The sequence below is a fragment of the Capsicum annuum genome, chromosome 10 (genome assembly GCF_002878395.1).
Source record: "Capsicum annuum cultivar UCD-10X-F1 chromosome 10, UCD10Xv1.1, whole genome shotgun sequence".
Taxonomy (NCBI): domain Eukaryota; kingdom Viridiplantae; phylum Streptophyta; class Magnoliopsida; order Solanales; family Solanaceae; genus Capsicum; species Capsicum annuum.
This window is the reverse complement of record NC_061120.1, coordinates 162531099-162543198: the sequence shown is the minus strand read 5'-3', so window position 1 is coordinate 162543198 and position 12100 is coordinate 162531099. Positions and strand designations below refer to the sequence as shown.

At 32.0% G+C, this 12100-nt stretch overlaps 1 protein-coding gene across 1 annotated transcript; it reads left to right on the top strand.

The window, feature by feature from the left end:
* Positions 1-857: 857 nt before the first annotated feature.
* LOC107844855 lies at positions 858-1482 on the top strand. Its single transcript, XM_016689198.2, has one exon. It carries the CDS (start codon positions 1035-1037, stop codon positions 1320-1322), a length of 288 nt encoding a protein of 95 aa, XP_016544684.1. The 5' UTR covers positions 858-1034; the 3' UTR covers positions 1323-1482.
* Positions 1483-12100: the final 10618 nt, after the last annotated feature.

Sequence of the window (12100 nt, the reverse complement as noted above, 5' to 3'; positions counted from 1 at the left end):
AATTGAAGGTCATAGATGTGATTTGAGATCAAGTTAAAGGACATGTTTATTCGTTATGCCATTGAAGAATCACCATGAGATTATGGCATAGTCACCAAAAAATGACATACTACATATTAACTAACCATTAAAATAGTAGTACTATTATATAATGTTAGTCATATGGCGCATATATAATGCTATCCTGATATATATATATATATATATATATATATATATAAATCCATTATCTCCTAACTGAATTTAGGATATTAGGATTTTCGAGTTCTGAATTGATCTACCATGACCCCTTTGAATTTATTACTCGACCTATCCATCTGAATTTTTGTAGTGATGTCTGAAACTTCTATACACTAATAATTTATGCGTTATTATTGTGATTAATGTTACTTTTAGTCTTTTACGAAATAGATAAAAATTAAAAATTTGACTCTTGGAATTAATATTGTGACACATAAATTGAGAAAAGAAACTATTTGTATGTAATTATAATCTTATATAGAAGTAATAATTTTTTAATATATATACAAATCAATCAGAGCAAAACTTTCTTGGTCCTAATTAACTCACAATATAAATATTAATTTGAGCAGGAAAAGCCGAACTACCCCAAATATATAATATAGTAATATCATGTAAAAACCATGGATACTAATCCAAGCCTGATAAAATAAACAATGGGATTGTTTATTAGGATCGACCGGCCATTGGATTTAATGAAAGTATATACCTTGCCAAATCCAATATATTAATAACCAAAAATGTGCAAGTACGATCAAGTGAAATTAATAATAACAAATATAATTAACATTTGGTGAAATGTAAAAGTAGGTAGTTCAAATGGAGCTCTCATGTGTGGAAGTTTTTCAATGTCATTGCTTAGAAGCTTCTTTGAATTTTCCTTTAATTTTTATCCATTAATCTTAGCATTTACAGCTGGCCTATCCTATCCAATAAACCACCTTACTATATAATATCCCCCTTCCACAATTTTCCTCCAACACTCCAAAATTTCTTCTAAAGTTGCAAAATAAATGGAAGGGTTGATACCATTAGTTTACAAAGCAATAGTACAGTACAAAAATGGAAGGGCAACATGGATGCCGGAATCGCCTTCGGCCTCCTACATGAGACTTCCAGGCGATTCGGGCCGTTTTGAAACGTCTGATTTACAAATTTTTGGACATGCCGATTCTATGTTTTCGACAACTTCTTCATCATCGTCAACTTCTGTGAGTACTGTCACTAAAAGAATGGTGTCAGGTGGAGTCCAGTCACCCGCGGCTAGATGCCATCGGATTTCTTCTCGTGCTGTGAAGTGATGATTTGAAGTTGAAGTTTTAAAAAAAAAATATTGCTAAAGGAAAATCAATAGCAAAAGGGATGATGGGCTTGTTTGAGACTAAGGCGTAATTGTTGTTATTATAAATGAATGTGACAAAACTATGGGTTTTCAAGTGAGATAAGCTTCTTTTGCTTCTCTTTTTTCGTTTTTTTTTTCTTGGTCTTTCCTTTTATGGTTTTAGTTTGGTGTATAAGTTTGAGGATTAACCAAAGGGACCTCAAACTTTTTCTTACTTTGATGGTTTCATGTTTGAGGATAACCAAAAGGAACTCAGACTTTCGCTTTTCTGTGTAAAAATTTCAAGTTGTATATATTGATTTGGTTACGTTATATTGTGTATGCATGTCATGCGCACGATATATTGTCACAAGTACTGCTCATTGTTCTAATGGTTCATTTGATTTTGGTCATATTGTTGATGATTCTATAAATTATCTTTGTACTGATAACGCTGAAACACAATGGCTCATTTGATTTTTGTCATATTGTTGATGATTCTATAAAATTTCTTTATAAGATAATGATGAAACACAATAGTCAGAGGACAAAAAATAACGAAACACAAGAAGCTTCGACTTGTGACTATTACGAGTGAGGAATGAATATAAGTAATTTTATCGAAATTGATATTTCTATATAATCTATAATCTATAACTATAATATATCAAAAGTGTCAAAGACTTAAAAATTACGTTTAAAATTTTTATCCTTTATTAAAAATTATCTTTTCATTTTTCTTTTATTATTTTAATAATATTAAATTACAAAAACCAAAAAATCTTTTCTTACAAAAATATAGAAATTCTTTTCCACCATCTACAAAAACTAATCATTCCTAATTACAAAAGGACAACTCAAACCCCCCCCCCCCTCCCCCCCCAAAAAAAAATAGCGAATAAAATATCCAAAAAAAAACAAACGATAAAATATCCAGAAAAAGTCTTCCCATAAAAGAAACCTTTCCTAAATAAAAAAAACAAGGAATAAAAATCATACTATATTAAAACTGTGAATAATCTTATAAATATTGTTTGAACTTTTTTCCATTTATTAAAAAAACTTTGCAATAAATAAAGTAATTTTTTAATGTATTCTTAATATTAAATATACAAATTAAATTTTAGATGCAACATCCAACAAATATTTTCCCACACAAACAGGAATATATTGGAAACCTTTTTCATAAAAAAGGATTTGGCTTAACATACGTATGGTATTAAAAAAAAAATTATATGAAACTTTTCCACTTCAAAAGAAAATAAAGAAAATTTTCCTCTAAAATAGGAATAGAAATTGGTTGTATACTTTTTCATTTAAAAAAGATTGGATCTGAACGTCCAAAAATTAAAAGTTGGCCTAACTAATATTGAGTATTAATATTTTTCGTAACATTAATAACTAACCAATTAATTATTTCTAAGTATTTTAGGTAAACAGAAAAAATTAGAAAAAGGAAAACAACGACTAGCCATGTATCGTATTAAAAATTTTTATATGAAACTTTTTAACTAATTGAAAGAAAATAGAGAAGGTTTAAAGAAGTCCTAAAATATATAATAAAAAAAATTATAATATTTAACAATTCTAAATCAATTAGAATTTTATGTGAATTTTTTTATAATTCTATTCTTGGATCAAAACTTGAAATAAATTATTTCTTTGCTTCTTATTTTAGTTCTGTAAGTCATCTTTTTGCTTCCATTATCATCTTTATGTAGCTTTAAAGATTATATGAATTATAAAGATAACGAATTCTTCTCTTTTGATAATTTATCGTGTTTCACCTTCAGTTCAAAATATTGGATCAAAGAATTAGACAAAATAAGCATGTTGTTGCTGAATGATGTAGCCAAAAATTCAATGATTTATTTCTTTCTATTTTTCTTCTTTGATTGATTGTTTCTTATTTTTTATTATGTTATTTAATAATAATGTGGTATGCTATTCATTAATGCTGCAGCTGAATCTTCAATTAAACTTATTTGTTGAATTCGAAATAAGCTTATTGTTAAGTGTTGAATCTTGATGGGAAAAACTTTTATTCGAATAAAGAACCAATAAATTAACTCGGTCTTGTGCTTTAGGTTTCTCTCTCCTGAGAAAATTGAAGGAAAAGTATCTTTTAAGTCTTGAATGAAGGATTGGTGACATTGACCAACTTAAAGGGTCAAACATCATTAGAAAACTTGATTAAGTTAATTGTAGACTTGATTAATATTTTTAAAACTTTCTAATCTTTTTAAAAATACAAATCAACCCAACCCGCATCCCTCTTCAATCCAATCAACCACTCTCTCCCCTCTCTCGACAGTTTCTCTCTCAACTCTCTTCCAACCGACAATTCTGCAAAATTTCTCCCTTCAATCCCCGACAACTTCTACCTCCAGCGATAAATAGTTGGGCTTCGAGTTTCCCTCTTCAAATCAAATCAACCTGTCTCTCATCTCTCTCTTGACAGCTTCTCTCAACTCTCTCTCAACCAACTGTTTTACAAATTTCTTATTTCAATCCTCGGCGACTTCAAAATCCGACTACAAATAGTTGGGATTCAAGTTCCTTTTCGACTTCAACCTTCAATCAACGTGACAGCCTTGCTCTTCCGTCATAATATCTTCGAATTCTTCATCGTTCCTTTTCTTCTTTCATAGGTAAAAAATTATGGCCTTTTTAGTATTGAAGAAAACGAGAAACTTGAGCAACCTCTCTTATAGTATTGGTTAATAATTTTAATATTTGTTGTATTAATTTGAAATGCGGTCTGAATAAAACCCTAATTTCTGGTATTTTTTCTCTTCTCTTTTCGAAGTGAATTATGATTTTTTGTTGTTTGTTGTATTTTTGAAGTTTGATTTTTTTTGTTTGTGTTTATAAAAATAAAACAACAATTTGGGTTTATTTGTTCTGTTCTTGTTCGTGATAAAAAATGGTGAAATTGCTATTTTTTTGTTGAACAAAATCGTGCTACTATTTTTTGTTTCCTCTAACAGATTATCCATCTGGTGCAACATATTAACCATCTAATGCAACAGATCAACCATCTGATACATCAGAAGAACCATCAGATTACAATTCTGATACAACAGATTAATCATATGATACAACAGATTAACCATATGTTGCAACAGATTAAGCATCAAATAAAAAAATCTGATGCAACTAATTAATCATCTGATGCAATGGAAGAACCATCAAATTAATGATCTGATACAACAGATGAACCTCCTGTTGGATAAAATCCTATCAACTCTTTCAACAAGAAATGTCCAAGACTTAATTTTTCCAACTGATCATTTATCTGCCGCGATAGAAGACCCTATGTTGGAAGAAATCTAAACAATATTAACCGTTGATAACTTTTCCAATAGATCACTCATGTGCTGCAACAGATGTGTGACCTATTGTACAGATCATTCATCTATCTCAACAAATGAGTGATATATTTTGTATTATCACAACAGATTACTCAACCATTGCTGCAGGTTAGTTAACTGCTCTGATAGATCACTCATATATTATAACAGATGTGTGATCTGTTGCATAAATCATTCATCTTTCTCAATAGATGAGTGATATATTTTGTATTATCGCAACAAATTACTCAGCTGTTGCTACAGGTTATTTAACTTTTCTAACAGACCAATCATATATTGCAACAGATGATATCATAACAGATGTGTGATCTGTTGTACATACCATTTATTTTTCTCAACAGATGAGTGATATGTTTTGTATTGTCGTAACAGATTACTCAGCTATTGCTACAGGTTATTTAACTATTCCAATAGATCACTCACATGTTGCAATAGATGATGTTACAACAGATGTGTGATCTACTGCACAGACCATTCATTTTTCTCAATAGATGAGTGATTTATTTTGTATTATAACAACAGATTACTCATCCGTTGTAATAGGTTATTTAACTGTCCTAACGGATCACTCATATGTCGCAACAATATATGATCTATTACATAGACCATTTATCTGTCTTACAAGATAAGTGATATATTTTATATTTTTGCAACAGATTACTCATTTGCTATAATAGGTTGGTTATATGCTGTAACAGATATACTATTTGGCACAATAGATTAGTGATCTGTTGTAACTGTTATTTTGTTGTTTTACTTGTTTGATTTACTGGTATCCCTTTTTAACGATGCATTAATCAACTATAATATTTTTTTATGTTTCTGTTAATTTTAGATAATATGGTTCCCAAAAGAACAGAAACTGAATCAAGTCCAAGTAAAGGAACAAGTGAAGCAGCTAAGCTACATCCACCACTCTATGAGCTTACTTTACAAGTGCTATCTCAATCGGGAGTAGAATATGATGAACATGGGGAAGAGAAATATTTCAAAAGGGATGATGCAAATTCTAATAGCCCTTCCACCAAAGAGTTGGTCAAAGCCTTCAGCATTGATCGTTATCCTATGAAAATTCATTATGACGGTGTCATAGATTTAACGGATGATTTCGTGGTTAAGTCAGCCATGGGAAAATCTTTTGACACCTTTAAAAAAATACTCCGAGAATAAAAATTGAATGCTGATTTCAGGGACAGCTGCTTTGGGAAATATCTTGATTTGCTGAAGGACAACAATGCTCGTTTCCAAATGAAAATGGTATATGAACATCTCAAGCGTAGTTTATGTATGAAAACAAAGATAAGATGGATGAGGTATGGATAAATTACTGTGGCATGTCTGTTTGTTTTGGTTGGAAGGAGTTTGCCATAGTTACTGGACTAAAATATTATCCTCCTGCTCAAGTTATACCTATTCTAACTCCTTCTCAAGTTATACCTATTCTAACCCAAAAAAATACCCCAGACACCCAAAAAAGGCAAAAGCAAGTCGTGTGATCATGATGACCTAGTGTCCATTGTTGGTCCAATCTTCAAAAATAAAAATTTGATAGAAGCGTTGAAAGGTAAAGGACTTTCAAAGAAGCACAAACAGTCATTGTGCTTGGTTTAATTTGTACATAATATTCTTTGGGTGAGAGACGTTAACAATAACATAAGCCTCAGTTTAACAAAGCTCTCTGAGGATCTTGAGGCATTTAATAGCTATCCTTAAGGGTATAAAAGCTTCAAAATGACTGTCAAATATTGTTGACTCCATTAGCGCCAAAGACAGTCAACTTATATGGCTTCCCATGGGCTTTCATGGTAAATGTTTCTTCTATTATGATATCATTCATTTTTCTTACTCAATAAAGGTTTTGATTTATTGGCGTTATTTTATAGGCTTGGGCGTTTGAAGCCATTCCTTTTTCGAGACAGCAGTGAACTACCAGGAAGGAGTTTCTTATCCAAGAATCTTAAGATGGTTGTCGGCCAAAACTGATAAAAATGTAAAATTTTGTGATCTCTTCAACCCCCCGAAGGATGCAATAAGTATAATTATAATTATTTTTTTCTTTTAATTAATAATTTTTTTTGAATGATCTAATCATCATTCAAATATATGTAATGATTTATGTTAGATTGTGCATCTGTCGCTAGTTCTGACCAATCGAGATTTGAAGATGCCATTTTTTCTTACTTTACGATCTGTGCAAACTTTATCGGACTCTAAGGTCATCGACAGAATAAAAATAAAATTATTTAGAGCAATAGTCATTACAAGAAAAATAATTTTGGAGGGTGGGCTTGTTGTAGTTGATGGTCTTAGTGGTGATGGAGTTGTTTTTGGTGGTAGTGGTGCTACTGTTGGTGCTAATATTGCTCCTCTTACATTATTTAAAGCAAATCATTATGAGTATGATCATACTGGTTATATAGATTTTGCCACTCCCAGGGAATGTTTTGCATGCAAATGTCAAGACTGCAGGGTGAAACATGATGTATTAATTAATGCTATTAATGCATTAATTGCTTCTATAAAGGAATTGACATCTAAGATGGGTCTCATTCCATCAAAGAGAATTTTATTTCCATCCGCTCCATTAGAGATTAGGTCTAAGAGGAGAAGGAAAGTGATTTTTAGGACATTATCAAGTATCCAAAAAAGAAAAATTGCAACTCCTCTGTCTGTGTGTTGCACTGAGCAACGTACAATGTCCAAAGGAGAGCAACACGAGCTGAAGAAGGTAAATGTAATACCCCGAGAACTCTAACCAATAGTGCCACCATGACTCAAGCTCATGAGAAATAAATTATAGTTCTTTGGTTGTTTTCTGATCAAGGGTGGTGTGTATTAAGGCCTCAAAGATGTCCTAGCGATTAGGTAAATCAAAACATCTCTTACCGATTGAATTCTTGAGAAGGATTTTGGTATAGTCAACTTCAATTAAGCATATATCTTCTTACACTAAGAAATTTAGAGCTCATGATCCATGAACAGATAGATAATTGAATTATCTTTCCCACGGTACCAATTTTACCCAAATCCGGTATCAGAGCGAAAAGTTATGCCTATTTGACTTCAGCGTGTCGCCTGTAAACTGTGTGACGACCTTTTGTGATGACTTGTCACAAGCCTAATGGCTTGTAACAAAATGTCGTCACCTTAAGCAGAAAGTCACAAATTCCAATATTTTGTGATGACTTGTCACAAGTCTGACGGCTTGTCACAAAATGTCATCAACCTTAAGCTGAAAGTCATAAATTCCACCCTTTTGTGACAAAATTTCGTGACAACTTGGCACAAATGTCGTAGCTATTTTTTTCAGCAATTAAAGAACATTTTTGCAAGGGTATTTTGGTCTTTTTTCATCTTTTGGAGGCCCCTATATATATGAGATCCAAACCCTAATTTCTTCATTTTCTCTTCCAATTCTCTTAAGAAAATATATCTAGGGTTTCATTCAAGAACATTAATCTTCCAAAAATCATCCATAAATCTTTAAGATTTCTTCAAGAACCAAGTTCCTCATAGTGTGGGCTTCAAGAATCATTTATTATAAGTGCGGATAGAGTCTTATGCACTAGAATTTATCCAATTTTGAAGATTAAGGTATGTGGAGTTTTGAACAAGAGCAATCCTTTCGTTCTTGTGCCCAAAGATGTGATTTCTATTATGGATTTATATGATTTTGCATGTGGGTTTATACCCAAATTACTTCATCATGAGACTATGAGAATATAAATTGTTCAAGTTTGTTATACACGATTATTTTACTATTCCCAATTTATGACTTGATATTTAATATTGTGAATTTCATATTTCTACCATGAGTTGATATTTCAAGTGCTTTTAAGATATGTGTCAAGCTTTAAGCTTCCTTATGACAAATTGGATTGTTGATTATATTGATTAATGAGATTGAGTTGTTATAATGAGTCTTGATATTTCCTCAAAGTTATTGATGTTGCCATGATTTAATGAATTTATACATTTTGATATTGGAAAAGATTGATTTGATTTGAGTCGAGTTAGGAATCCACAAATTGATTATGATTTGATAAATGAGAAAGAGATTTGATTTGATATTCATGATAGACCCTTATGATATTTGTGGTGGATTTTCTAACACGTTTTGAGCTTGTGTCTGGGAGTAGTATTTAGCACTGATCGGAAAATATGATATTTTTCCTAAACTTACATGCCACCGTATGATTGGTATTGATATTTGTGGGCCAGAGGCCGAGTATGAGATTGTGATCACTAAATTGAGGTTGTACTTCCTAACAAGAGTACGACGCTCCCGCCAATGTGGGGTTCTCTCCTTAGGAGGGAAAAACCTTGGATTACATGTAGCTCACATGGTTTATGTCGGTTATAAGAACCTCCCATGTCCATAAGAGTTGAGTTTCTTGAATTACTGAGTCACTCTGAGTCTTGAGTTAAAGAGTTCAGTTGTTTATGATGATTTATGAGGTTTTTATCATATGATTTATTTACTATGAGATCATGAAAAGTATGTTTCAATCTAACTCAAGCCAAGTGAGCCATCATTGTACATATGCATATTTTCATGAAATTGATGATGATATTTACATTATTGCATGCACCCCCACATACCTAGTACATTCCAAAGTACTGACCCACATATTTTCCTATGGGCTACATTTTTCTTGAAATGTAGGTTCAGGTACTCAGCCACAGCTGCGTTAGCAATATTCGGGTGCCTCACTACGTTTCCTCAGTGGTGAGTCTCATGGTTCGAGGGCCGTGTCTATATTTTTGTGATATCATTTTGTTGTTATGACTTTCAGTACTGTTGAGTCAGTTGGGGGTTTGTCCCAAAGGCTCCTTGATTTTGATGTGTAGAGGCTTTGTCAGACTAGAGGGATGGTGTGTACAGATATTCAATAAATATTTTGGTTGTACAGTTTAGTATTCTCCAGTATCTTTCTTGAACCCGATGTGATATATCTCTTTATTATGCATGACTATTGTTGAATTGAGCTCCTTGAGGTAGTGTCTGCCTCCGAGGGTTAGCTTGGGGCTACGTGTAGCCCTAAGCACCGTGTGACATCTCTGGATGGAAATTTTGGGGTGTTATAGTGAATATATGTCTTCCAACTGACAAAACAAATAGACACATATCTATTCAACAGATGACACATCTGCTAAAAATTATCAAACAGATATATACGTCTGTCACAATAGTTGACTAACTTATTGTACCAGATAAAGTATCTATTGCGACATATGTCTCGTCTGTTTTAGCAAATCAAACAGCTCTTCTTACCGCTTTTATTTGTACCAAAAGATGACCTATCTGCTGCAATAGATGATTCACATATTGCAACGGATGGTTCATCTATTGGAAGTTATCATACAGGGTCTTCCTCATGTAGAAATTTGTCCAAACATTTGATTCATTATTGCAACAGAAATATAATCTGTTTGGAATAATTTAAAATAAGAGAAAGACCTGTTTGATTTGCTAAAACAGATGAGTTATCCTTTTCTATTTTATTTTATCTCTGTGATTAGGATTGACCAATTCTAGCTTTCCAGGTGGATGTAGAAGAAGCTACTACTGAACAACATTGACAATATGCTACTCTTTTTATGGAAATACAGAGAATAGAAAGCGCAGAAACTGTATGTAAGTGATAATAAAGATCCACGACGAGCAAAGCCGAATTCCATAGCACCGGATGAAGGACAACTTATCCATACTGAGTAGATCTTTATAGCTTGAGACTGTTGTTGATGTATTTGTTGAGATCTGTACCTATAACAATTTTCTTACATTTCTTTTATTTGATGACTTATTTCAGCTAATTTCTGAAGGCTTCGATTTATTTTATTTTTTTTATAAATTTTATATATTCCTTAGATTTGAACTAATTAATTGAAAAGGAATACTAGATTCAAATATTGCAAGAGATAATGTATCTGTTGCAACAGATGACATATCTATTGGAAAAATCAAACAGATTTAGACATCTATTACAACAGGTAGGTAATCTGTTGGCATTTATCGAACAGGTCTTCCCACTATTGCAACAGATGGACTTAGATAGAAATATCAATATAATGTAACAAATGACCATCCTATTATAACAGATAAACTATATGTCAGAACAGGTAGAATAACTGTTACAACAGATGGAGAATCTGTTGCATTATAAAAATTCAACTTTCGTTGGACATAAAAAATTATCACTACGTGTAAAAAGGTTAAAGTGAATTGAAATAAAAAAGATGGAACCCATCGACGGTGTTCAGCTCAAACACCTAAAATAAAATAGGCATCAACTAGACAGTGTTCATTTTAAAAACATAAAATAAAATAGCCATCAAATGTGTCAGTCTAGCACATTTTGCTGACTTGCCGGCACTTGGCCCTCAACGATCATCCCCTTCCATTGTCTTATATATTCATTTTCCTCCTAAAATTAACCCTATTTCCAAATCTTCTTTTTCATCATCATCTTATTTTATCTATCCAAATTCTTCAAATTATTTCTTTCATTTTTTCCAATTGAGCTTGACAATATCGAGCGCATCTTCCACTATTTTTTGTGATGAAGATTTTTGATATTGTAAGTGCGGTCATGAAGCTCTGTTGAAGACTTCTTGGACTCAACAAAATCCAGGTCGAAGGTTTTTTACTTGTAAGATTTCAAAGGTAATATTTTTTTATTTAATTAGTTGATTAATTATTGACTTATAATTATTTTGTAATTGTGTTCTCTTTTTTATAGAAATTGGGTGGATACGATTACTTTAATTGGTATTAAGAATGATACCCTTCACAAGCAAATCGTGTAATCTGGGGTTTGTTGAACAAAGTCAAGGCTTCTGAAGAGAAATAAAATCGAGCAAGAAGATACTGCATTTTGGTCATTATTGCTATGGTTTGGTGTTATTGGGGACATGGATATTCAAGCCTAATTGCTGAAATTTTCATGATGGTGTGTGTATTTGCTACTGGTTTGGTGTTGTCGAGCACATGGATATTCAAGTGTAACTTTTGAAAAATATCAAAAAGATTTAGGCATATGTTGTAAAATTTAGGTCATCTGTTGGAAATTATCAAACAGGTCTTCCCACTGTTTCAACAGATTAGACTTAGATTATTAGATTATTTATAGAAATAACATTGTCATAATGCAACAGATGACTAACCTATTGTAATAAATAAACTATCTGCCATAACAGATTCAATATATTTTACTACAGATTGACAATCTATTGCATTATAAAAAACTCAACTTTTATCAGAAAAAAATTATTGCCACTACATGTACATGTAATAAAGTGAAGGGTGACTTGAAATTAAAAATTGCTATTTCACAGGCTCTTCTATATACACAGGATTCAAGCATCCAGTTAGTACCCCATA